The following is a 25,945-nucleotide window of genomic DNA, read 5'->3' as shown; positions in this document are numbered from 1 at the left end:
GGGTTAAAACTTACCTTTATTCCAGCGCCGGGCAGGGAGCTCTTCTCCTCCGATCCTCCTCCTCTCCTCCCAAGAGCAAGAGCTGCGCGCGCATTCAGCCGGTCTCATAGGAAAGCATTATCAATGATTTCCTATGGACGCTTGCGTGCTCTCACTGTGATTTTCACAGTGAGAATCACGCAAGCGCCTCTAGCGGCTGTCAATGAGACAGCCACTAGAGGCTTTGAGGGCTGGATTAACCCATTTATAAACATAGCAGTTTATCTGAAACTGCTATGTTTATAAAAAAAAATGGGTTAACCCTAGCTGGACCTGGCACCCAGACCACTTCATTAAGCTGAAGTGGTCTGGGTGCCTAGAGTGGTCCTTTAATTGTAATCATTTGTAAGACAATATGTTCTGTGCTACATTTAAGTTACATCTCGTTCCTCTGATTGATAAAGGTATCTCCAAAGTTTTGGAACCAGTCACTGGGCAGCTGAGTAGTACAATAGCAGCAAAACTTACTGCTGTGGAGGGGATCCTAAAGGAAAATATTACAAAGATGGTAAAGTCAAAGGTAAATTGTGAATGTTCAACAAATGTGATTTAATCTGTACTACAACTATAATTGGCATTTGTATTATATTTGACAGATAACCGGTTACAATTTTTGACTCCTACCAAAAGTTAGATGCAAACTCTGTTAAAAAGATTATGACTTTTTTTCACCCCCAGCACATAGTTGACTTGTAAGTGAAGCAACAGAGCAATAAACTGTACCACTTAATGGTTTAGTTGTGATATATGTGGTCATCCTGGGCTTCCACATTTCAAAAAGTGTATCTAGGACATAATGGCAAAAGCAATCTGAGCTAGTCCATTCTATCTGTGTTGCCAACAGATTGGACTAATTTTTAAATGAGGTTCACCAGTAGTGGAGACACTGGCTGTGTGCACTGCTTGTATAGAGTTTCAATGTTTTCTTTATGCATTAAAACATAAAAATAAGCCATATATTACAGGTAAGGGATTTAACAAGAGGATTGAAAAATGTCAGGGCATTCTCTACCCCTGTTACAGAAAGATATGTTAGATTTTCATATCCTATCAAACATCAAGAGAAAAGTGATTTAAAATGTCTCTCAAAGCACCACAACCACTACAGCATGGTCTTGCATTTAATAATTATAAATAAGGAGAATATTTTTCAAATCCGTTTATGTGGTGGGTGTTCTCATCATCTGTGGTTGGGAGAGAGTTGCAGGTTAATACATCAAATATTTCGGGAAGCTACTGCACAAGCACACAGCAACTATGTACATTTATGTACAACACACATAGAAACCTAGAAACATAGACTGTGACGGCAGATAAGAACCATTCGGCCCATCTAGTCTGCCCAAACAGTAATACAAATGTAGTCTCGTATATTAAAATGCACACACAAAAATATGCATTCATAGACTTTTGAAAATGTACCAAAGGCAGGGACGTATCTTACACGAGGCAAGCAAGGGATCTGCCTGGGCATTTGGGGGCGGCTTTTTTGCCGCCCCCAAACGCCCAGGCTGATCCCTTGCTTGACTCGTGTCCTGGGGGGCTCAAAAGCTGGCCAGCTGGCCACCTTTGTGCCCACCCGAGGCTGTCGGCGGGCAACGAGGAAGCATGCTCACCTGAGCTCTTCCTGCTCAGCTCCCTCATGCGCCGCTTAATGAAGCAGGTAGCCGGAATATGACGTCAGACCGGCTCCCAGCATCACTAAGCGGCGCGCAAAGGAACTGAGCAGGAAGAGTAGAGCTCCCTCGCCGCCTACTCAGCCTGTCTGTCCCCTGCCTGCCCGCCCAGCAGCCCTACTGGACAGGTAAGTAATCCACTCCAGCTCTCCCAGGGAGGCTGGGTGGATTAAAAATAATAAAATAATAATAAATTGTGAGTGTTGGTGGTAATGTCTGTGGGTGAATGTATGTGTGTCTCTGTGGGTGAATGTATGTGTGTCTCTGTGGGTGAATGTATGTGTGTCTCTGTGGGTGAATGTATGTGTGTCTCTGTGGGTGAATGTATGTGTGTCTCTGTGGGTGAATGTATGTGTGTCTCTGTGGGTGAATGTATGTGTGTCTCTGTGGGTGAATGTATGTGTGTCTCTGTGGGTGAATGTATGTGTGTCTCTGTGGGTGAATGTATGTGTGTCTCTGTGGGTGAGTGTGTGTGTGTGTCTGTGGGTGAATGTATGTGTGTGTCTGTGGGTGAATGTATGTGTGTGTGTGTGTGTGTGTCTGTAGGTGAATGTGTGTCTGTAGGTGAATGTGTGTCTGTAGGTGAATGTGTGTGTCTGTGGGTGAATGTGTGTGTGTCTGTGGGTGAGTGTGAGTGTGTGTGTCTATCAGTATGTTAAATCAGTGAATGTGTGTATGTCATTGTTTCAGTGTATATGAGAGTGTGTGTCTGTCAATGAGTGTGTATGCATCTATCAGTGAGTGTGTGCATCTGTCAGTCAAAGTGCGGCCTTGACTGGAAGGGGTGTGGAAAATTTAAATTAATTGGGAATTTAGAACTCAAATGATTCATTTCGGCCAAGTGGGGGCATTTTATACATGAGTTTGAATGCAAAACTAATTAGTTTTTGTCAGACTTGTTTAGACTTTATCACTTATGTATAATTTTTCTCTAATCGTGGCACAGCAGATTTGTCACAGATATGCCTTAGTGATTCTAATACCTAAAGAATACGTCGACCTTGTAATCAGCCCTTTCTCGTAACTCCTTGGTATCCTGGCGCCTGTAATTACTTAGGATAACAGCTGTTCGGGCTGGGCTGCAGTTTAGGAGTCATGTCATGCTCATGTAATAAGGTATCCCCGTGGTTACTCTACATCCTCAGAGTTAGTTCATTCTTCCATACTCTCCAATCTTGGCCAGAGCTTTTCTCTTGTCTACTGCCAGCTAGATATTGTGACTGCACTGGTAGCTGGGGTGCATATAGACCATGGCCAACTTTACACACATAAATGTGACCCTGCAATGGTATACATTAAATGTAATGGAGAATATCCCTAAACCACTTATACAACCGAAGACCATATAGTTATTGAGAGCTAGTGTGTATATACTAACACAGATGTCACACACAAGGACCAGGCATCTCAAAGCCTGTGCTTCGATAGGATTTCAAATATTTAAATTGCACATGGTTTCCAGCAGGATAAATGGCGATTCCAACAAATAAGGACTCAAAGATGGCCGCTTTCGCAAACCAGTAGATACACTAAAAGGGATATTTGTATGTATGCCATACAAATTAATACCCGCAAAGGCTAAAATATATGCATTCTATTTGTTCCATTAGTGGGGGGAAAAAAGTTTTTTCTTTATTTGCATTTTCTGTATGCATTGCTAATGCTATGCAGATATACATGCCCATACTATGTTTTGTTCTGTCTTGCTTTTAGAATATCACAGATGCTGTTGGTCGATCTGCTGCTGAGGCTCTTCAAGTTCAAATCCAATCCACATATAGAGAAGCTTTCCAAGGCATTGTGCTTCCTGCGTTTGAGAAGGGGTGTCAGTCAATGTTTCAGCAAATTAACAACAGTTTCAAGCAAGGTACACAAGAGTGTAAGTAGATGCAAATCATTGTACTACCCTTTGTTGATTTTGAGGATTCTAGAGATAATGGTAGAGAGGCGTGCAGCAGTGTATATTTTTTGTCGAAACATAAGAAAATCTAACAAACAGTATGAAAGATTAATTATTTTTTAAAAAATAATTACCTTCACCAGGTAAAAGTCAATCTTTTCCATATTGTGGCCTGGTTGAAAGCAATACTTTTAATTATATAGTACACATTAAAGTTACCTATTTAGTAGATATACTTCCAAATAAAAATTGCAGCCTTTGCCAACCCTTTCCTTTATCCCCAGGCTCTCAATCTGTGCCAGGTAATTGACCAATCAGACATTTCTCATTGAAAAGCCTTTGTATTAGCACGGCAGTCACATTCATGCCTTTCCAATGCTTCTCGTAGAGTTGTAGTAACCCACTACCGTTTTTAACCAATTTTTCTGAAGTGATTATGGTCCAATCCACAAAGAGTGGGTAAATCTGCCACTGACTATTTTTGAGAAACCCTGGGATCCATGCCTGATAATGTGATCACTATGATTTCTTGCCTCCACACTTTTGAAGGTAGAAGTGGGTAGTGAGTATATTGCCCCTTTTCAAATATCTCTCTGATTTAGAAAGGGAAGCCTTTCATTTGGGAAAACTCTGAAGGCTCAGCCGGGCAAGCATCCTTATTCTTTCCCAGTCCTAATAACTGAGGGGAAAAAGCTTTCTATTAGACACTTCTGCTTTATTGATTGCTGTTAAGGGTAGCCAAGTATTTACAAAATAAATTTGATACAAAAAAGTCTCTAAGCTAGAGCTAAAGTGTTCTGAATAATTAGGGAGTTTTTGTCATACAAAAATTTTTGGTCAGTGATATGACTTGTAATGTAAGCTTTTTTGAGCAGGACTCTCCAGGACCTTCTGCTCCTGTAAATCCAACTTATCTTGTTGCAAATACATGTGTTTTTTTTAGTCTAAATATTGTACAGGGCTGTGGACTTTGTTGGCACTTAAATAATAATAACCAGAATGTAATGGCTATCTATTTTTTTTTTCTTCAATGTTTGTACTGATTGGATAATTCTGGGATCAGTTTACCCTCAGTATTTTGTCTAAGTCTCTCTTTCATGAATTTTTGTTGGTGACGTATTGTGGCATTGTCACTTTCTCACTTCATTTATCCAATTATTTATTTTTTCTTCCTCTATCTTTTTTGTTTTTTATTTTATTTTTTAATATGCTGTGGCTACTTTTTCTCATGTAGATAGATGTTTTGTTTACGGTAATTTGCAAATCTCATTTACCCACAACCCTTTAGTCAAAAGTATGTTCATCTCAATCTGAAGGATTTCAGCAGTCAGGAATCCAAACGTGGACACTGTCTGAATACATTTCCAGATAGAGGAAACAAACTGAAATATACAATGTACTGTATGTAACAAAGTACAAAAATAATAGTCCAAACGGTATGTAAATTACAATTAAAAATTGATGACTGGTAATTTATAGCCTTTAATATATATCTTGCAGAGCCAAAAGTTGAATGCTGCTCTCTTAGCTGTGTTCTCCATATTTCAGAGAAAAAAGTTTAGTAAAAACGCAAAGGCAGGCCCTCATAGTGTAATATTGTTCATTTCATATACATTTTAAAAGCCAAACAAATTCCCCAAGTAGGGTACTCACAAGCATTGTGCCTTGCAATCGGGCACTTGCTTCGAGCATATAACATCTATACATCTAAAGATTCTGTTAACAGAATATAACCGGTATCTCTGGTCTCTGTACTCGTGTTCTTGTTTTTCCCCTCTGTGCTGTTTCCGGCTGCATGCCAACTACCGGTAATTCGGCTATATTTTGTATGGAGACCTGTGTAGTACAAAACTGACATAACCGTGATCTTCAGCTCCTACGCATTTCGTGAGTTACTCACTTTATCAGGGTATATAAACGATCACCAATACTTCAATTTATATAGACCCAGTTCCTTATTCCTACATAAGTGAATATGCCGCTTTCAATTATGATTGCTGTTTCATTAATGCTTCTTGGTTATAGAGGGGTACCCCAATCTGTATATTCTGTTTAAAATGATTTTCTGCTTATTAAATCTATAAACTCATCTCCTACATACTGACAATGGCCTCTGGAAACTACACCAAATAATTATAATATACATTCACAGAAATATGCATATATGCCAGTGGTGGGATATTACAACATCTAATTCCTTGTTATAACGTGTATAAAATTAAAGGGACTCTAAGCACGAGTACAACTTTATTGCATTTGATAGATTTTGGCCTAATTAATATGCTGTATTTTTGCATGCTCTAATCTTTATAGTTTTTGCACAAAATAAAATAAATGTTTTGCAGTAAGTTGCACCGTAAGCCTGCCTCCTTAGACATGCCCCTCATACAAGAAATACTTCTTATCAAAGGTATGCACACATCAGCCCCAACAGCACTGAGTGAGGTGGCTTTTAATTCATAACCTGGCTGCAGACAGCCGACAAGCTACAAAGAGGTAGTGATATCCTTACTATATGCCTCCCTGGGTGTCCTCTCAGCAGAGCTGTGCAGAAGGGGCTCTGATATGTATGAGCTTTTCCAATAATGGGAAAATTAAGTAATTTTGTGTTTAGTTAGAAAACCAACTCTAATATATATGTTTTATTCTTTGCATTAAAATGTAATTTGCACATGTGAACCTGTAAAATTGTATATGAGTATTTTGTATTGCACCATATTTGCACTTTATATTTTGAGCACATCACTTTGTTGGGGTTTTAACAATGTCATTTAGTTACCTTTACACTAGAGCTCTGCACATGCACAGTAGCCACCTTTGTGCCAATTTTAGCCAAATGTCCATAACAGAAATGGCTGTTGGATACTAAGCCCTTAAATGCATAATGGGAATGAGCAGTTAAGGGCTAACGTAATGTTGGTTGCAATAACAGCCTCATGAAGAAAGGTAGATTTTATGCTAAAATAGTAAATAAAATTTTAAAAAAACTGCAATAATGTCTTCACTCAGCTATCAAAACTAAATGTAAGCCTACTGATAAAATAAGGGTCTGAGTTAGAGAAATCACCTTCCGATTGAACGTTGCTTACAAAAAATAAGCCTTATGATAGTTTATAATGTAAAATAGCAAGAATAGTGGTAAAGCATATATTGACATAAGAAAAACATGTTTATTAATCTCGCTGTGATAATAAATGAATCAGACACATTAAGTTAAAGAAAGTAATATTTGTACTTCCAACAGAGCAGCAAAGAAAGTGGACAAGGTTTCCAGTGATTACTTATATGGACTCTTGGGTGGAAATTGACAGAGCTTGTGAAAACAAACTTCACTTTTTATTTTTTTATTTTTTTAAACCTATTCTGTGGCAGAAACTTTATTTCCTACTCATGACAGGCTTTTTCATATGTATTGTATTTATTATCACCTACTCTCTGATACTATTGCGTATAAACGTGAACCTGTTTATAGCTTTTGTACCGTTGTGCGTTGACTAACACAATTGAAATGTGTGCTAATTTTGTGTTTTTATACATATATGTAATACTAATGTCTGCATTACCATATTACAGATATAAATCAGATAGAAACACATCTGAAGAACAAAAAGGCTCAAGAGCATGAAACACACGATCCACTTGTGCTACAGCTTCAGCAGCTGATAGATTGTCTCCAAACCACCACAGATCAGTTGTCAACCAACTTAGTTGGCAGCGTGCGAACAGAGGTCCAGCATCAGCTCCATGTAGCAGTGGGCAAGTAAGTCAAGATAGAGATATAATGAGCTTGAATGATAGATATTTAAAGGGACACTATAGTCATCAAAACAACTTTAACTTAATGAAGAAGTTTTGGTGTATGGTTCATGACTCTGAAGTCTCGCTGCTCAATTCTCTGCCATTTAGGAGTTAAATCAGTTTTGTTTCTGTCCATGCAGCCCTAGCCACACCTTCCTTGGATGTGGCTCACTCAGCCTTCATGGAAAAAATCGTTTAATTTTCAATCAGTTGTTTACTTTATATGTTTGTATCTTCAGCTCTGTTAATTTAACCCACACACAGGAGACACCTGTAGGTTCTAGAAGGCTATTAACAGTGCAGGAAATTAGAAAAATCTAAATCAAACATACTGTGCAATAAAGGCAGTTTAAAGGGGCACTAAAACTTCCCCCTTTGTTATACGCCCCCCAGCCGCCCCGTCAGCCTTCGGGGGGGTCCTAATGTGCAGCAATGGCCGTGCTCGCATTAGGATTTCCCCATAGGAAATTATTATTTAATGCTTCCTATGGAGATTCCAGTGATGCTGGAAGTCCTCATGCCTAGCATGACATCCAGTGACATTTAGGCAACCAAAAGTTGACTACGAGCCCGGAAGTCCCTCTAGTTGCTGTCTGGTAGACACTAGAGGAGGAGTTAACCCTAGCAGGTAATTATAGCAGTTTGTAAAAACTTCAATTAATTACATGCTCAGGGTTATGGGTGATGGGAGTTTGCACCCAGACCACTTTAATGAGCTGAAGTGGTCTGGGTGCATACAATGTCCCTTTAAACATTATATCTCACTTTACAGAAAGTGTTTAGGAAGGCTGTGCAAGTCACAACTAGAGCTTTGTACATAAATTGATTAATCTCCTAAATGGCAGGAAATAGAGCAGTGAGACTTCAGATGCACGAACTATACATCTAAATTGTACTATATCAGAAACTGCGACTGCAGAGGCATGATTTATACACCAAAAGTGCTTAATTAAAAGCTAAAGTTTTTTTGGTGACCATAGTTTCACTTTAAGTCAGTATTTGCTAAAAGATTGTTTTTTGTTTGGTTTTTTCTCCCTAACAAAAACTATTTATCTATTGCTTAGCTTGAATGCCATATATATATATATATATTCTAGTTTATATCCCTTTTTTTATTTTATTTTTTATTTAAAGTGACACTATAGTCACCCAGACCACTTCAGCTCAATGAAGTGGTCTGGGTGCCAGGTCCCTCAGGTTTTAACCCTTCACATGTAAACAGCCGTTTCAGAGGGGTTTCAGTGCCACAGGAGGGGGACCCTGAGGGTGATGGTCCCCCAAGGATGACAAACACAGGTTTTTTTTTCCTGACACTATAGTGATCCTTTAAAGTATTTTTCTTCGCCTTTGACATGTCATTTTTATTTCATCACACATTACACTTGCTGCAACTTTCTGGATGTTTCTTTTTGGGGTTTTCATGAGCTGTAAGCCATAATCATCGCACTTATGACAAATCACGGTTTGAACTATCTTGCTTTGCATGTAATGCGTCTATCTCCTATATTAGTTTCCCCTTTTACGTTGCATTACTGAAATACATGAACTTTTGCATGATATTCTAATTTTCCGAGTATCGCCTGTACTTGAGTCTCCCTAGGCACCCTCAGTACTTAGTTTTCTCGATGGAGACAAATTAGAATATCTCGTTCCACTTGCAATTTAAAATGTATCAGTTTTGTCTAACTATTTACAATATTCATTGGCTCAGAATGTCAGCCCATCAATACATATCCCTAGCTCACACCTAGTGTGGTGAGAAACCTTGGAGACTTAATTCCTGATGTCTTAAGGTTTTTCTGTTAAAAACAATCTGTACAATTCTTTATGATATTAGAAATGAAAGGGGGAACCCTGGGTCTATCACTATATTCGTGGGTCTGCCTACACTACTAAACATCAGCAAAATGTTAGTTTTACTGACTTTGCAGAGCTATCACTTAGAGCAACTGTTTCAATTTAGTGAATCGCTTTTAATCCAGAAGAACAAAAATTTACAGATCAATAAAAATTGGTTGCGTGGTGCTTTAAATGTGAATTTTAACGTAAAGGAACACTCCGAGCATCATAACAGCTTCATTAGAATTAAAGGGACACTGTAAGCACCCAGACCACTTCAGCTAATTGAAGTGGTCTGGGTGCTGTGACCCTTTTGCACCTAGTGCTGCAATGTAAACCATTGCAGTTCCAGAGAACTTCAATATTTACATTGCAGCTCTAAGTGTACCCTCTGTGGTTTCCCCATATGATTTTAACCCCTTCAGCCCAGTGAGGGGAGGGGGGGGGCGGCGGCTATTAACCCTATAGTGCCATGAAAACATTTTTTTTCCTGGCACTATAGGATCCCTTTAAGTTATTTCTCCTGCTGAGAACATAAATCATGTTTTCAGTGGGTGTTGCGCTTGCTGTAAGATACACCTCATACCCCTGTTAGGGAAGCACAGTCATGCTTCTATTGTCAGGTTATAAAGCCCAACACTTTAAATTTTAATTGGTTATATGGCATGTAAATAAAACTTCTCTTCTCTCTCTCTGTTCTCATTCATTATTCTATCTCTTTTTTTTTCTGTGGTACTGCTGCTGCTGCTCCTCTCACACAGAGACTGTCCTTAATCCCTCCTTTACCCCCTTACAAGCATTGCTTTCCCTTAGGCTGTAGGCATGCTGGAAAGAGAAGCCCATAGGAGGCTGTCATTGATAATAGACATGCAAAGCACAGCCTTCTTATCTCGGTGCCTGTTGGTACCTGCTGATTTGCCTGACAGGAGGAGAAAAGGCTATTTTTAAATCTCTGATTTTAGAGAAATCTAGCAATATTGCTAGCTTGATGTATAGATTAAATTTGATTCTCTGTCATTTAAGATTAAGTTGTATTTGTTGTGACAGTGCATCTCAATAACTTTGTGTGCTTTTTATGTAGATACATAAATTAGGGTTAGTGTGATGATAACTAATAGAAAAAAGAGGCATTTTCTATCGTGAGCAATGAATTTAAAAAAAAAAAAAAGTGAAGATGTTAAGCCTGGAAGTGGAACTATGTAGAAGAGTAGAGACTGCTATACTTGTATAGCAATTTCCAATCTGACCCACCCATGTTCACTTTGTAACAATATTTCCTGTAATACACTTTACTTATCACCCTTTATCAATATGTCATACCTATGTCACAGAATGTAAATTACACTTTTGTTTACCTGTAGCATGCAGGACTCCATTTTGACTCAAGTGCAAAGAATCATCAAGGAGGAAGTGAGTCATGCTATGAAGGAGCAGCAGGCAGCTGTCACTACCAGCATCATGCAAGCCATGCGATCTGCTGCAGGGACACCCATTCCATCTTCTCATCTTGACTTTCAGTCCCAACAGGCACACATTCTACAGTTAATGCAGCAGGGTCACATCAACCAGGCTTTTCAACAGGTATATTGTTTCAGTGGGGCTGGGAATAAAAAGCTGAAAATGTGGAAAGGGAGAGAATAAGAAACTTAAAAATATGGGAGTAGATGAGTGTTTTACATTAAGCATTCTATACCGTTTATTAAAAAAAATTGTGATGACAATTGTCCTTTAAAGTATATTAAGAAAAATAAATCTGGTATAGGACAGTATTATACAGCCATATACGTGTACCTTGGGCCAGACATTGTTTTATAACCGTCATTTAGCCTCTCTGGTCTCCCCTGCTTCTATGTAGGGAGTGACGCAGTGAAGGCCGTAAACACTGTCTGACCTCAGGTGCATGTGTATGACTGGATTATTCTGTCATATACTAATGATAAGGATATGTTTCTCCTTTTTTTTTTTTTTTTTTAAATTCTTAATTAAAAAAAAAAGAAAGAATGACCTTCAAAAATTAATGACCGTATTATTAGGTTTCAAGCGGTACTTGGATGAAGAAGTAGAAGAGATTGTGCACTTGGCCTTTTTCCCAGTTCTTTCAGTATCAAATATTTCTTCAACAAATATGTGTGTTAAAATACTGGCCAGTCTGTGCTCTATCTTCTCATATCAATCACCCTGAACGTTTCTGCGCTTGTATAAACATGGGAGTATAAAATAATGTTTAGCTTTCATATTTGATTTCCAGAAAATTCTATATATAGTTTAACATTTTGTCTGCAATGTGTATGAATTTATATGTATAAATACACACACACACACACACACACACACACACACACACACACACACACACCATAAAAATAGTACTTTGCAATAGTGTGTGTAAATTAAATTCAGCTTTCTAATTCTCTAATGCCCATGATGTCACCTGGGAAATCAGACACCTTAGCTTTCTAGATCCATTAGTGAATTTTCACAATTTAAAAATAAATAAAATCAGAGCCTCTTGAGTAGCTATATGGAAATCATGATCTTTGAAAAATAATATTTATTGCATAAGCATGCTATTTACTTTTTTGTTTGAATGAAAGAAAATATGAGCTGGAGTTTATGGGGGACATCTACAGTTCAATGTTTTCTGCTATGAACTTGATTATAGAGATTAACTTAACGCTGATATGATAGAAATGATTTAATTCATTACTATGTGGGAAAAATACTTCTATTCAGTTACACAAGATATGCTTACCTCACATTTTAACATCTAGTATTACAAGTCATCTCTTTTTCACATCTCTCATTCTCTTCTAATGTCTATACTTTTATCCAAAACATTGAAGACACCTCACACATCCTGGTCTTCCAATAGCTTTATTGATCTGTAAGTGTAAGAAAACAAATCATGAACGCAAACCCGTTGAGTATATGAATGGAAACGGTTTTCTTCTATTATCATACTTTTTTCTTTTTTTTAAGTATAAGTGAATGAATATATATTTGCTGTTCTTGTGTATGTTTGTTTTTATTAATTAATTTAGGGGAACATTACAATTGTAAATTATCTTGCTGTATAGTATATATTTTACTGCTTGAAAAGGATGATACTTTGGTCAAAAGTCCTCAGATGTTGAGAACAAGACATCACTGCCATTCCTGCTTGTGTGAAAGACCTGGAAAAGAGAGGGGGTGGTATCTCTAATGCTCTGCGACCAGATAGGTTGATATATTACTACAACCTGTTCATTGTCCAGAAGAAGAAGAGGGTATTTTTTGGCTCTGGAACTCAGGATGCTTAATGGGTTTCCTAAAGTCTCTGTGACGGTATACCCTCGAGAAGATGGTTTACTACCGCCTAGGTTGTCCCTTCCCAGTGTTTGTAGCTTCAGAGTGATTATACCCTCCTTCGTAAAGCACCGCTGTCTCACCCAAGCACTAGTCGAGACTTAGTGAAGTGTGAAGAACAACTGATTTATTATATTTATACACAGACCCCTGGCATGGAGTTTCCTTTCAAAGTAACACAAGCCTGCCCCGGTTCCTCTGTGTCTGGGAGATAATTGAGTCAGCTCTCGGATTAACTAATTATCTCCTGGACACAGAAAGTGCAAAATATAATATACCCCAAAACACATGTTATATAGGCTAGCACACACACATGCCATATATCCCCAGGAAAGGTCTCTCTGGAGTGCCCGCTTTCTCCAAAAATAGTTTTTCATGAGTGCATGAAGCTTCCCCAATTCCTTGGTGTCATTTGAAGCCTCTCGACCTCCTTTGTTAACCCTCAAAAGAGCGCCCTGTTTGGGTGTCAAGGGACCGAGAGCGCTCTGGTTAAACTTTTAGCGGACCGAAGTGACTCGGTTATCCGCTTTAGAGTTCCAGGGTGATTTAGCGTCGCTCCCAGTCAGCTGCACCATGTCTCCGCTGCCCGTCTGACGGAAGATAGGCGGTTCTGAATAGCCAGGAAGGGGCGCTGGGCTGGGAAATATGGGTTGGAGGGTAAGTCCATAGTGATCTTTTTAATGGAGGTGGAGGGCAAAGGAGCCATGTACCTGGCTTAGGTGACCAGAGGATCCATCAGAGTCACTATCTACCAAATGGAGTTCCTGCTTAATAAATGGCCCCAGACTGACTGCTCTGTTTACAGAGCTCAAAGTGAGTGCTGCAATCAGGCATTTCAATGGGAATTTAAGTCCCAATTGTTACAATGTGGTGTGAGCAGGTTATAATTCCTGCTCACGTCAGTTAGTCCCAAGTTTTAATGGATATCTAAGTCTCCACCCCATCAGCTGCGGCCATTTGTAGTAGCCAGCTGACATTCCATTGAGCTGCATGGAGTGGTAAAAGTCAGCAAGGCATGTAGCTCCTTAAATAGGCATTTAAATTCCTATAACTAGATAGCAGTGTGAGCATGGTTAAATCCTGAAATGTAATTTTAATTCCATTATTTAAGAGAAAATTTGAAAATATATGTAGATTTAGTCATCATGTTTTAAATTATATTTTAATATGAATAAATATGGGACTTAATAAGCATTTTGAAAGGTTAAATTTGCACTTTTTTATCATGATGTTGCAAAGAAAGCAGTATATTTCTTTTTAAAATTTTGCTGTGAGAGAAGTCACATACTGCAGGAGCTCCTGTTGTTTTCTTGCAACTTAGTCCTTTTTAGACAACTTTTACCAAGCTAAATTGGTAAAGTCCAACGCTGCCGACTTGATACTAACTTGGGGCTCCTAATTTGTGCTTTTGGAAGCCGATACCGCTTTATTTGCTTGTCAACTCACTAAAGGAATCGTGAGGCCTATGCTGCGGCCTGGTGCTATGGGGGAGAGGGAGGCAGCTGATCCCTTAATCCAAGATCCACTAAAGGAAACCACAGTGAACTGCCCTGTTCTCTCCCCACACCGAAAGGGATGTCTCGGCACCTTATACTAAATTCTACCAATTGGGACTGACCTGTGCACGCCCTGATGTAACTTAGGAATCCAGCTTTACCATCCAAAATGGCTACGGAGCATGACTCCACGAGGCATGTGAGGCCTTTATTGGGCTTTCTTGCAGCCTGCGACAGCATATGCAATGCCTTCTTTGACCGACTGAAGCGTCGCGAGGACGCCAGCATGGAGCAGGCACATGCTAACAATGGAACTGGCACGACTCCAGTTCACCATCTGCATGTGCAACCAAAAAGGCCCAAGAAGGGATGCCTTGGGTTGCAGCGGAACTTTCCTTACCTATTCCCTCAAGAGACTGAGTGCCAAAAGTGGAAAACCTCAGCCTGCTCGGTGCTTATATGTCGGAAAGAGGAGATGGTCTGGACCTCCAGGACGCACACTGTATCGGAGCTGCCAGCCTCTTTGTTCCAACTCACCAGTCACAAAGAACACTGTCCTGCAGCACACCTGCTTTTTGGCGATAATTCATGAATAGGGCTCCTCACCTAGATGCCTGGAGGGCGCTACCCTCTGTATTGCTTGACACGTCACCGGTACCTGCCTCATAGCAAGGCATCGGCTAAGTAATTTACCACCTATAGGGTTCCACACCCACGCAGTTTTCCCTTGCGACTATCACCCCAAAGCAAAGTGCCCATAGCCCATGACGTTATTTATCTCTATCTACCCCTATTGTGACCCGTAGGGGTGTTTAAATACTACTTAATTACTACTTCTACTTATTAACATAATTCATGGTATTTCTGTTTATAGGCAAAGTCTGTAGTTTATCCAGTTGACTTACTTTTGTTGCATAGCTAATTGTATATCTGTCTACCTTATCTTGTTTTATATATATATATATATATATATATATATATATATATATATATATATATATATATATGTATATATGTATATATATAATATGCACATCTTCGTTTTTTTTACTAAAAAAAAAAGTGCAACTCACTCCTGACATTTCATATTTCTGCAACATTCATGTATTGTCAGATGCCATCCTGTGAAATGTTTATACAAGCTTACCTGTCAAAGTATGCACTGTAAAAATAAAGAATGAAAAAATATTTTTTTTGCTGAGCTTTTCACTATTATGATTTACCTAATGTTTGAATTCTGGTGCACTCGAATTGTCTTGTAATAATACTTTATTTGTCCACTATATATGTTTATCGTTTTACTGTCAGCATATGAGTAAAAATAGACCCTTGCAATTAAGAATGTGTTTTTCTTGTTGAGTGACTTAAACTTATGTTAAATAAAATTAGTGTGTGTACCACTTACTAAATTATACAATATTTTTGTTTCTTTATGCAGGCATTGACTGCTTCAGACCTTAATCTCATCCTCTATGTGTGTGATACAGTTGATCCTCAGCAAGTTTTTGGACAAGAACCTTGCCCACTTACTCAGCCAGTCCTGCTTTCTCTTATCCAACAGCTTTCCTTTGACCTTGGCACACGTACAGATCTTAAATTAAAGTAAGTGGTCTTCCCTAATTTTAAAGTCTTTAGTTATTTATTTTTATTCTTACACTGTAACATGCAAATGTGTTTTGACTTGCAAAACCTACTAAATGTAGTATAAAGTTCTGATAACAGTTTGGCAATATTTGAAAATGTAGACTATACAAAATCTAAAGAGGGAGGAAAATGCTCATATATATCTGTAAATAGGGTTTTCTCGATTGTTCAGAAAGAAAGAAATGCTGTTGCATCCAAAAATTACAGTTTGTGGTGGTATACCCTCCAGAAGATGGGTTACTACCGCCTAGGTTTTCCCTTCCAAGTTGTGTTTAGCTCCAGAGTGATTATACCCTCCTGCTCAGGTTACCACAGCCTCACCCAAACACTAGTCAAGACTGAGTGAAGGGTGAAGAAGAACTGGTTTATTAAAGCAAGGCACACTGAATTTATACACAGACCCTCAGTATGGGGTCTCCATTCAAAGTAGCATAAGCCCACCCAGGCGTTGCTGTATCTGAGAAACAATTGTGTCAGCTCTCTGTTAAATTATTTATCTCCTGGATATAGAAAGCTGAACATACAAAACCCTGAAAAAAATACACAACACAATGAAGCACCCCCACATGTCAGACATCCCCGGAAATGTCCCTCTGGGGCGCAGAATCTGTCCAAAAAGAGCCCGGATCGGACCAGGCTAGCTCTAATTAGGTGGAAGTTTACATTTCGGTGGGGCGAGTCTAGCCTCTGATCCGGTGTAGATTTCCAGAGTGCTGGCTAGAGTTTCCCGGTCAGCTTAAAATGCGGTGCTTTCCGCGAATACAAGGAGCTCCCCCAAGTTCTACGTGTCATTCGATACCACTCCACCTCCTCCGTTAACCCTCCAAAAAGCACTCTGGGGATCGAGAGCTCTCTGTTCAAAGTTTTAGCGGCTCCGCAATCCGATGCAAAGTTCCAGGAGAATTCATGGTAGCTCTTGGTCAAGCGCACCGTACCTCAACGCTCCCTTGGCGGACAACTAGTGATTCTAAGTGGGCGAAAGAAGGATGCTGGGAGGCACGGGCTGGAGGATTATGAAATGGTGATTCTAGTCTTTTGAGAAGAGGTGGAACGTTGGGGAGTCCTGTAGCTTAGTGAGGTGACCAGGTGGCCTGTCACACAGTTATGTCATCTAAGGCAGGTACAAAGAGAACGTTTCATGGACCAGCATTTCAGCCATATCAACACTAAAACAGTGCTAGGCAACATTCACATAAGGTGTTATGGACTACATATCCCATAATGCTCTTACAACCATAATATTGGCAAAGCATCAGGGGAGATGTAGTCCACTACATCTGGTGTGCCAAAGATAGCCTACTCCTGCTCTAAAGGGTGGTGTCATGACCAGAAGCGCTAGGAACGAAGATGTCTAGCCCGAAATAGATGAAGGTAAAAGTTCCAGCGGGCCGCGACAATCCTCCGATCTGGTTTGAAGTTCCAGAGTGCTGCATAGGAATCCCGGTCACCTTTAATGATGGCGCTCCCGGTCGATAAGTAGAGCTCCCTCAAGTCCTTGGTATAGTTGGATGCCTTACCGCCTCCTCAAGAAACCCTACAAAAAGCGCCCTGATTAGTAGTCCTGGGACCGAAAGCGCCCTAGTCAAAGTTTCACCGGACCATAGTATGGCGGTATACCTACGAGTACTAGAGTTGTCACCACCAAAGATTCCCTTTCCTGTGTAGTAATAGCTCTAGAGTGATTAAGGCCTTTGTTGTAGTGTTTATAGCTGGCTCACCCAAACACTAGTCGAGACTTACTGAAGAGTGAAGAACTGTTTTATTGGGAAAATTTTACCTTTTATACTAGGGGTCTGTGCATGAGGTGATAATTTAATTAGTGGCCAGACACCTTGGCATTGGGGTAAAAAATACAGTAAAACTATCGTTCCAGTGCCCACATCCCCACACAACTGGTGTCCCCAAGAAGCTTAGCTCTGAGCTCCCACTTAGCCCAAAAAGCGCCCCGGATCGAATGTGGCTATCCAGAGTTAATTGAAAGTCCGAGTTTTTAGCGGGTCTCGGCTAGTCTCTGATCCGATGTGTATTTCCATGACACTGGGTAGAGTTTCCTGGTCACCTAAGATGACACCACTTTCTGGGGGTACATGGGGAGTAGGGATTGGCCACTCCTAATCTGCTATGATAATGTGTAGTTTATACTTCTGCAATATCAATATTGTCTAACCTGGACAGCATTTATTCTCTGAGCATACTAAACTAAATCTCTCTCCCTCCTGCCTCATCCACCTAGAAAAAGACGATCACTCTGCTTCATGTTTTGTTTTCTCTCCTCTTTGGCTTCTGGTCTAATCCAGTGCTTCTCATAGAGAAGCAATGTGGACAAAAAGCGCATTTGCAGCCATCACTGTACTCCTCCAGTCAAATAAAGCATTAGTGGACATTCAACTTCCTCATGCAATGAATAAGGGTGTTGAATGTTATAGAACAGAGTCTGACCCAGTTGTGGGTGTGGAAGCACCATCTTGTTGCTATCCAGATAATAGCCACTACATGTGTATTTAACATTCAGATGTAAACATTTTGTATCTATAACATTTGCAGTGCGTTCCTTTGCAGTACCAAAACTACTGGGCCACTGCACCCAGACCACTTCATTAAGATGAAGTGATCTAGGTGAGTATAGCGGTCCTTTAGTCTTTTTGTACTTTAAATGCATTTCTCATCAAATGATTCTATTGTTTTAGGTCATTCAGACATAGTAATTATTAAAGCAATTATGGCAATTATACATATTAATTACCTTTATATACATATTTTTTTTCTCTCAGCTATCTAGAAGAAGCAGTGTTGCATCTTAACCACAATGACCCTGTAACCAGAGATCACATGGGAACAGTCATGAACCAAGTACGCCAGAAGCTGTTCCAGTTTTTGCAAGCTGAACCTCACAACACTTTACATAGGAATGCCCGACGACTCATGATAATGTTACAAGGACTGGTTACACCCAGTGTGAGCTAAATGTTCAAGCAAATGAAGATGTACAAAAAAGCATTTCATTCTGATTTTTAATTAAGCACATTGCTTTCTTTTTTGATCGGGTTGCAAAGATAGAATTATTAACACCCTTGCTTTGGTGCCTGTAATGTTTTTCAATCGAATGTCGTATATTGGAGCTAAAATCATTTTCTATTATCTAAAGTTGAAAAATATCATGTATCTGACTCTGCCATTATTTTCAACATGTGCGCAGACTTTTTGTTAATCATTTACACAAGATTGTGTTTACTTCAGTCCTTTATTTTCTGTCTGTTTTGCCTGTATTTAACTCTGGCATTCTTCTCAATATATGCATACACATTTTGTTAACCATTTACACGAGATTGTGTTTATTTTTGTCCTTTTGTCTGCTTCACCATATCCCAAAAAAACAGGAGAATCCTATTACGTTTAGAGTTCAAACAACACTCACACTATTTTATTGATTTAGAAGGATCCTTTTTTTTCCTGAAAGAACACACTGATTTGAGAACATGTTCTTACTGTATTGATACCTGTAAATATTTATATGGCTGACCTTGAGTACTGTAAGGTATCTCTAAAATTAACGTGTCATTTTGATTTTATGTTTGCAAAATCATTTTCCTTAAATTCCCCTTTGAAAGCACATATTTTTATTTTTTTGTGTGCAGATCGGTACATAGTATTGTCAGACGCCACAACAGCGTAAATATAGATTCATACAGGCTGAACATTGCCATGAGTGTTTGCACATTTTTGAATATAAACAAGCTTAATAGAAACAGGCTTAGCATAACTGATGGGTTACTGCTATGTAGTATAATGCGCCTGTGGAGTGAGGTTATGTTACAAGAGATTAATGCAGTATAGGACAAGCTAGATACAGGTTAACGTTTAGTTCAGTAGCTAGCAATCTCGCAGTATAGGCAATATGAAGGTGCATTGCTTGTGTTGGTCTGCTGGACATGGTGCATGGTTATAAAAACATGCATTATTGGCTGAGAGTTGTGCCTATACAACTGATTAGGTTGGGTAGATTCCCACTGGGACTGCAATCAGCGCTTTCCATATGTGTGGAGCTCTTGAGAGGCGGAGAAATAGGTTAAATAATAAATATATGACTAGTAGAAACAAAAGACTAGGAAACTTCAGATAACGCATGCAATATAAGACATTTTAAGCAATAAAGTGTAAAATGGCGGTTTCACAGGCCTCGTGGAAAGTCCACCTAAGTCTAGCGATCCGTGCTTCATCCGACTCCCTTATTCGGGTGGGCTAATGGATTGGCAGAGGTTCTACTGGGGGGTGGGGTTGCGGAGGGTGAGGATGTCCCTCTGGAGTTGGGCCCATGTGGTTGTCCATACCTCTATTTCGCGGGCCTGGGGGTATACCAGAACCAAGTCCTTCTCACAGGGGATGTAGTAGTGGGTCTCCCCTCCGGCAATTGCTTGTGCAGCGACGTGTGGCCCTAGTTGGCTTTTGGATCGGGTGAGTACAGGGGCTACTAGCTTGCCTGCTTTGTCTGAATCACTCAATTCAGTGTATTGTGCCACAGTCTCTTGTTGGGAGGTTGTAGCTGCCGCTCATGCTTCCAATCTCGCCCAGAAGCTGGTAAATATCGCCTCTAATCTCTCCAAGGAGCGTTCGATGGAGAAGCTGAGGCCACTGCTGGTCAATGGTAGAGTTTGCGCTGCTGGATGCTGGATGCTGTGTGTCTGCTTTTTTGGGGGGGGTTCTATTTCATGCAAGTAAGTGTCTCTCGCTGACCACAGAGTTTGGCCTGACCAGTCCAGTGGGGACCGGGATGACCTATGCTGGTCCAGATGGGGGAGGTTTGTGCTTGTCTGGGTCCAGGAGAGCAGGGAAGTTAGTCGCCCTTCCTTCTGCCCAGTGGCTTGTAGGCTGCTAATCGCCTCCACGATCTCCCTCCTTCTTAGGTGTATAAGTTTTATATCGCTGTGATCCACAGTTTGTCCCCACTCAGGGTGAATGGTGTGGGTGCCCAAGTTCGGGCTAGAGACAAGGATTTTGCCCTTAGTTTTGTCAGCTTGTGCGGGAGCTCGCTTGGCAAGCGACCTCTCTGCTCGATGGTCAGGCTCCGCCCCCCGAAAGCACATATTTCTAACATACTCTTTTTTTTAATTATTATATCTTGTACAATTTAACAAATTTATATTTTTTTTTAATTATGTTGCTTCCATGTGAAAAAAATAAATAAAAGTAAATCTGGACTATGCAGGAGCAAAGTAAACTAATAATAACAAATAATGTATATGTATATATGTGAAGGACATTTACATGGGCCTTTGCATCTAGTCCTCAGTTTTTAGAGTTCTGTATGTTTCTTCTTAGAGAAATGCCTTGTAGTTCCTAATTCCCAACATTTTAGTTAATATCATTGATAAGCTCATTATTTGTCGACCAAATAATCAAAATTATTGTTTACTGTCCACGTTAAAATACAAAACTAAGAATGAAAAGTAAACAGGAACATGTAATTATGCATCTACAATGGTCTTAACGCGCGTGCTGTATTCGACTATATTGGAATACCTTCGAACAGAACTCACAATTACCATTCACCAATGGTGAGTGAATATTTAGCTTGGCATGTTGAAATGCATCCCTGTTGAGTGTACCATGAGCTCTCCGTGCTAGTAATGGTGGCTGAATAGTACTATAGAACTTGAAATTTCAAACCCTGCCTTAAGACATATATATATATATATATATTTGTAAAAATATATAAAACCGTATGGATAAGCGCTCAATATCAGTCAGAGGCTAGCAGCAAGTCACCAACAAGGGGTTCCCTCACCCTTGTGAAATAATTGAAAAAAACTAAATATAGAAGGTGATCAGCGCTTAAAGTAAATATACATACGGTATTGATGCTTTTTTTAGTATATAAATCCTGTTACTTGATTTAATTATATAGCTGTTGTTGTCAGCATTTTTATAATAATAATAAAGCAGTATATATATTTTTACAACACTTACCTGTGGAGTATATCGTTCATACAGTCTTCATCATCTTTCCGGTTAATACATATATCCTTAGGTAGGGATTGTTCCACCTCACGCTCTTCACACCAGAGCAGGCCATTTCTCTGGGTAACGTAAGTAGGATATTTTCCTCCAGTATATACTTTACCTGTACATACTATACCGTTTGTATCTCTCCTGTGTTTTTTTTTTTTGCATGATGCATACAAAACTCTGAACCCAAGCCCTTCACTTATATCCATAGACGGGGATTATTCCGTCCAGGCCCTCTAAATAGAGCTGAGACAGCTCTAAAAAGTGTGAGTGTGCATTTTGCTCTTTTATACCCCCTTCATAATTACTAATTGTGCTGCACTATTATTTGTCGCTTATATCCATAGATTTATATACTAAAAACAGCATCAATACTGTATATTTACTTTAAGTGCTGATCTATTTTGTTTTTCCATATATATTCAAAGGTTTTTGGAATGTCATCTCTGTATAGTTTTGTATGTGTAAATTATTCTGTATTAATGATCACTTGAGTCATGTAAGAGACAACATACAGAAAGTAAAAGTTCACCTTTTACAACCATTTTGTAATACAGTACTTGAAATATATGGTTTTATTGTATTCTGGTATTATGAACTTTAACCCCTTAAGGACCAAACTTCTGGAATAAAAGGGAATCATGACATGTCACACATGTCATGTGTCCTTAAGGGGTTAAGGACACATGACGTGTGTGACATGTCATGATTCCCTTTTATTCCAGAAGTTTGGTCCTTAAGGGGTTAAAGATCCATATTTTACAAAATGGTGTCTTAACTACTGGCACCAGACACACAAAACCTTCATGTAATACTCCTAAATACTGTGTTGAAATTGCAATACAGTCACAAGATGTAATTGTCTTATGGTAAATGCCAAACTTGACAGAAGGCGTATTCTATTGCATTTAAGTTTTGTCAGTTAATACAACCATCACTAAAAATAGCTTTTGGAATTAAGAATTAGCTTGCTCATTGCAAGACAAAATCCATAGAGGGTCACATGCAAGCGAGTACATCACAGATATCTAAGGAGGATGATCCCATGAGACCCTTTATATATTTTGTCTTGCAATGAGCAATATAAAGTACTTGGAGCTATAGATTGAAGGATGAAGCACAGGAGCTGAAGATTAAAGATGCCGGCGTCTGCTGGGACAGCATGGGATAAGTACTATTGGTAGTATAACTCACCTCTGCTGCATTTACAGACCACTGCACCCTAAAGGGTTACACCAAGCATCATGACCACTTCAGTGATTTGATGTGGTTGTGGTGCTTGGAGTCTGTATGTGCTGTGTTTCGGTGAGACTGCACATAAACAGAAAAGTTTGCTGCCAGGGGTGGCAGCATTATTAGCCAACCCAGAATTCCTGTTCCGGGTTGCATAGTATTATTCCTGTACATATTGGACGTCTACCTTCAGAAAGCATAGCATGCATGGCACTGCCTCGCATCCATGAAGTTCAACTCCTTGCCTGAGCCGTCAGTGGAGGAGGATTGGTCTGCAGGGAGAACTTGGCCTGGGACCACATGTGAGTTCATCCCCCACCCCCTTCCATTTTTTATTTTATTTTATACAGAGTACCATGCCAGCAAGGGTTATTCCAACCAAAATCAATATTTTATTAAACAAACGTTTTTTGGTTGGAGTAACCCTTCCTCCTGAATAGTGTTCTCACATCTTCTGTGAAGTTGGTTTGCATGTCCTGGAGTTATTACACCCAGGCATTAAAGACAGGTTCACTTTAACAGATAATAGCCCTTAAAGCAAATAAAGAAATAAATAATGTATCATAGAAGTTAATTAAATAATTGATTTAGGACCTGTTATTTTGTTTCCTCATCTCAGTGTTTTAGTATCTCAGAATACGATCAGAGATGTGTTGGTGTTACATGAATATAAATATATTTTCAAGACAATTTTTAGTTGGCAATTAAGCTAGCCCAATGTTTAGATGTTTGGTCTCTCCCAAACACCAACAACAAAGTGAATGCACAGAAACAGAAAATATTTTGGTAGGGAAGAGACATAATATTATTTATATAGTGCCAGCAAATTCTGTAGTGCTGTAAATATATATAACAAGTTTAAATATAACAAAATACACCTTTTGACTGACCGTGGGCGCTCCTGCGCACAGAGACCCGGGCGCCAGACCACCCCAGCACCTCAGTTAGAACGTTAACTTAGAATGAGGTGTGAAAACCACAGACCGCAAGCGAACAAGCGGCGCGTGCTTCCCTTGGGTGGCCGCCGGTTCGTATTACCGAACGCCCACCAGGGGGAGCATTCGTCTCCCAAACAGTGCCGACCACCCTGATACTCCAATTAGAACATTCACACCTCGCTAACGAGGTGTGAAAACCATAGACTGCAGGGGAACGAGCGGCGCGTGCTGCCCCCGGAGGCAGGGGATTTGGATTTTTCCTTTTTTTGCTGGATGCGAACCACCCTGTCTTTAGGGCATCCCAGCCTGCCCCTGGACATGGCAATGTTGAGGAGTACATTTCACAATTCAGAAGGTTGGCATCAGATACCTCTTGGAATGAAGTAGCTCTAAAGTATCAGTACAGGGTTGGTTTGTCTGACTACTTACGAGATGAACGCGCTAGAATTGTAATACCTGATACCCTCAAAGAATTATTGGATTTGACCATCCAACTGGACCGTAGGTTGCTACTTGGTAGTTGGTACTTTTAGAGGTCCTTTAACTACAGAAGAAAGACTTAAAATAAGAAAATGTTATCTTTGTATGTACTGTGCTTCAAAGGAACATCTCCTGGAAACTTGTCCTCTTCTAAAGGATTCAAAGAGGGACAAGAAAAAACTTGAAGACAACATATTGAATAAATCTCCTAAAACAATTCCTCATTGTGTTGTCTCTATCATTTTACAGTGGGATCTAGAAAGTATTCAAACTGAAGCTATTATTGATTGTGGTGCTGCTGGAACATTTATTGACTCAACTCAAAAAATAAAATTCCTTACATTCAAAAAACTTCCTTTATCTCCATTAGAGTGGTTGATGGTTCAACCATTTCATCAGGTCCTATTAAAGATGAAACAATTCCTCTAAAAATGCCTACTGAAATTAATCACCGTGAATATTTAAAATTTGACATTGTGAAATCACCTTTATTCCCTGTCATACTTGGCATGAACTGGTTACAACTTCATGACCTTCTTATTAAATGGTCTATCTTTGTACAATTCAAATCCAAATTTTGTAATGAAAATTGTTAGTCTACTCTGTGGGTGGTTTGTACAAATTTTGTAATGAAAATTGTTCGTCTCTACTCTGTGGCTGGTAGTTTAAAGAATGTATCTCTCTTTGCAGACAGCATCTGCTGCACTTGCCTGCGTTCTACCCCAGTTAGTCGGTCCTCTAATTGGACCTCATCTGCCTGAACTCCATCCTCTAGGAGGTCAGGAAGGGGAAGATTATCAAAATCTTCCGAGGCTGGAGCACATATAGCGGCTACATCCTCTGTCCGCTTGTGGTAGGGCTTCAGCATGTTCACATGTAACATTTCTGTTCCACTACCCGATATTGGCCCTGCCAAGCAGCCTGTCATGCCAGACAGGTTTCAAAACCAGACCCTTCTGACCAACTTGAAAGCTACGGCTCCTGGCTCCCCAATCATACCACATGCAATGGCGTTCTTGCGCTGCCCGGAAGTTCTCGCGCACTAGATGAGTGAGTTCATCCAGTCGGTCCCGAAGCGCCAGCACATATGGAACGATGGGAGTTTCTTCCTGATCCACCTCCCCAGTGTTCTCTCACTAGGTCTAGGTGCCCTCTAATCCTCCGCCTGAATAATAATTTGAACGGAGAAAAACCTGTAGATTCCTATGGCACCTCCCGATATGCGAACAGGAGATGCGTCAGGAATCGCAGGAAACTTGCAAGTCGCTGCAATGGTATGGAGCATCTGCTTTAACGTACCATTGAATAGCTCGCACAGGCCCTTAGTCTGTGGGTGGTATGGAGAACTCAAGATGCGTTTAATGCCGCATAACCTGCACAGTTGGTGGGTCATCTCGGCAGTAAACTGGGTGCTCTGATCCAAGACAACTTCCCATGGAAAACCCATATGGGAAAGGACTTGCATTAGGGCCTCAGCTACAGTCTCCGCCTGAATGCCTCCGCATACCTAGAAGCGTAGTCTACAATGGTCAGATTATATTTCTTCCCAGAGGG

The 25,945-nt window shown here is 39.9% G+C and overlaps 1 protein-coding gene across 1 annotated transcript in view; it reads left to right on the top strand.

Moving 5' to 3' along the window:
• Positions 1–19,056, top strand: part of EDC4 (enhancer of mRNA decapping 4) — a 76,998-nt gene extending 57,942 nt beyond the window's left edge. Inside the window, exons 24-29 of the mRNA XM_063438696.1 lie at positions 444–559; positions 3,429–3,594; positions 7,189–7,375; positions 10,614–10,833; positions 15,532–15,695; positions 18,509–19,056. Coding sequence (XP_063294766.1) covers positions 444–559; positions 3,429–3,594; positions 7,189–7,375; positions 10,614–10,833; positions 15,532–15,695; positions 18,509–18,701 — 1,046 coding nt within the window. The 3' untranslated portion in view covers positions 18,702–19,056. The remainder of the gene's footprint in view (positions 1–443; positions 560–3,428; positions 3,595–7,188; positions 7,376–10,613; positions 10,834–15,531; positions 15,696–18,508) is intronic.
• The last annotated feature ends 6,889 nt before the right edge of the window (positions 19,057–25,945 follow it).

The sequence above is a fragment of the Pelobates fuscus genome, chromosome 12 (genome assembly GCF_036172605.1).
Source record: "Pelobates fuscus isolate aPelFus1 chromosome 12, aPelFus1.pri, whole genome shotgun sequence".
NCBI classification, from domain to species: domain Eukaryota; kingdom Metazoa; phylum Chordata; class Amphibia; order Anura; family Pelobatidae; genus Pelobates; species Pelobates fuscus.
Note: the sequence above shows the minus strand (reverse complement) of the source record. Positions and strands in the feature narration are given on the sequence as shown.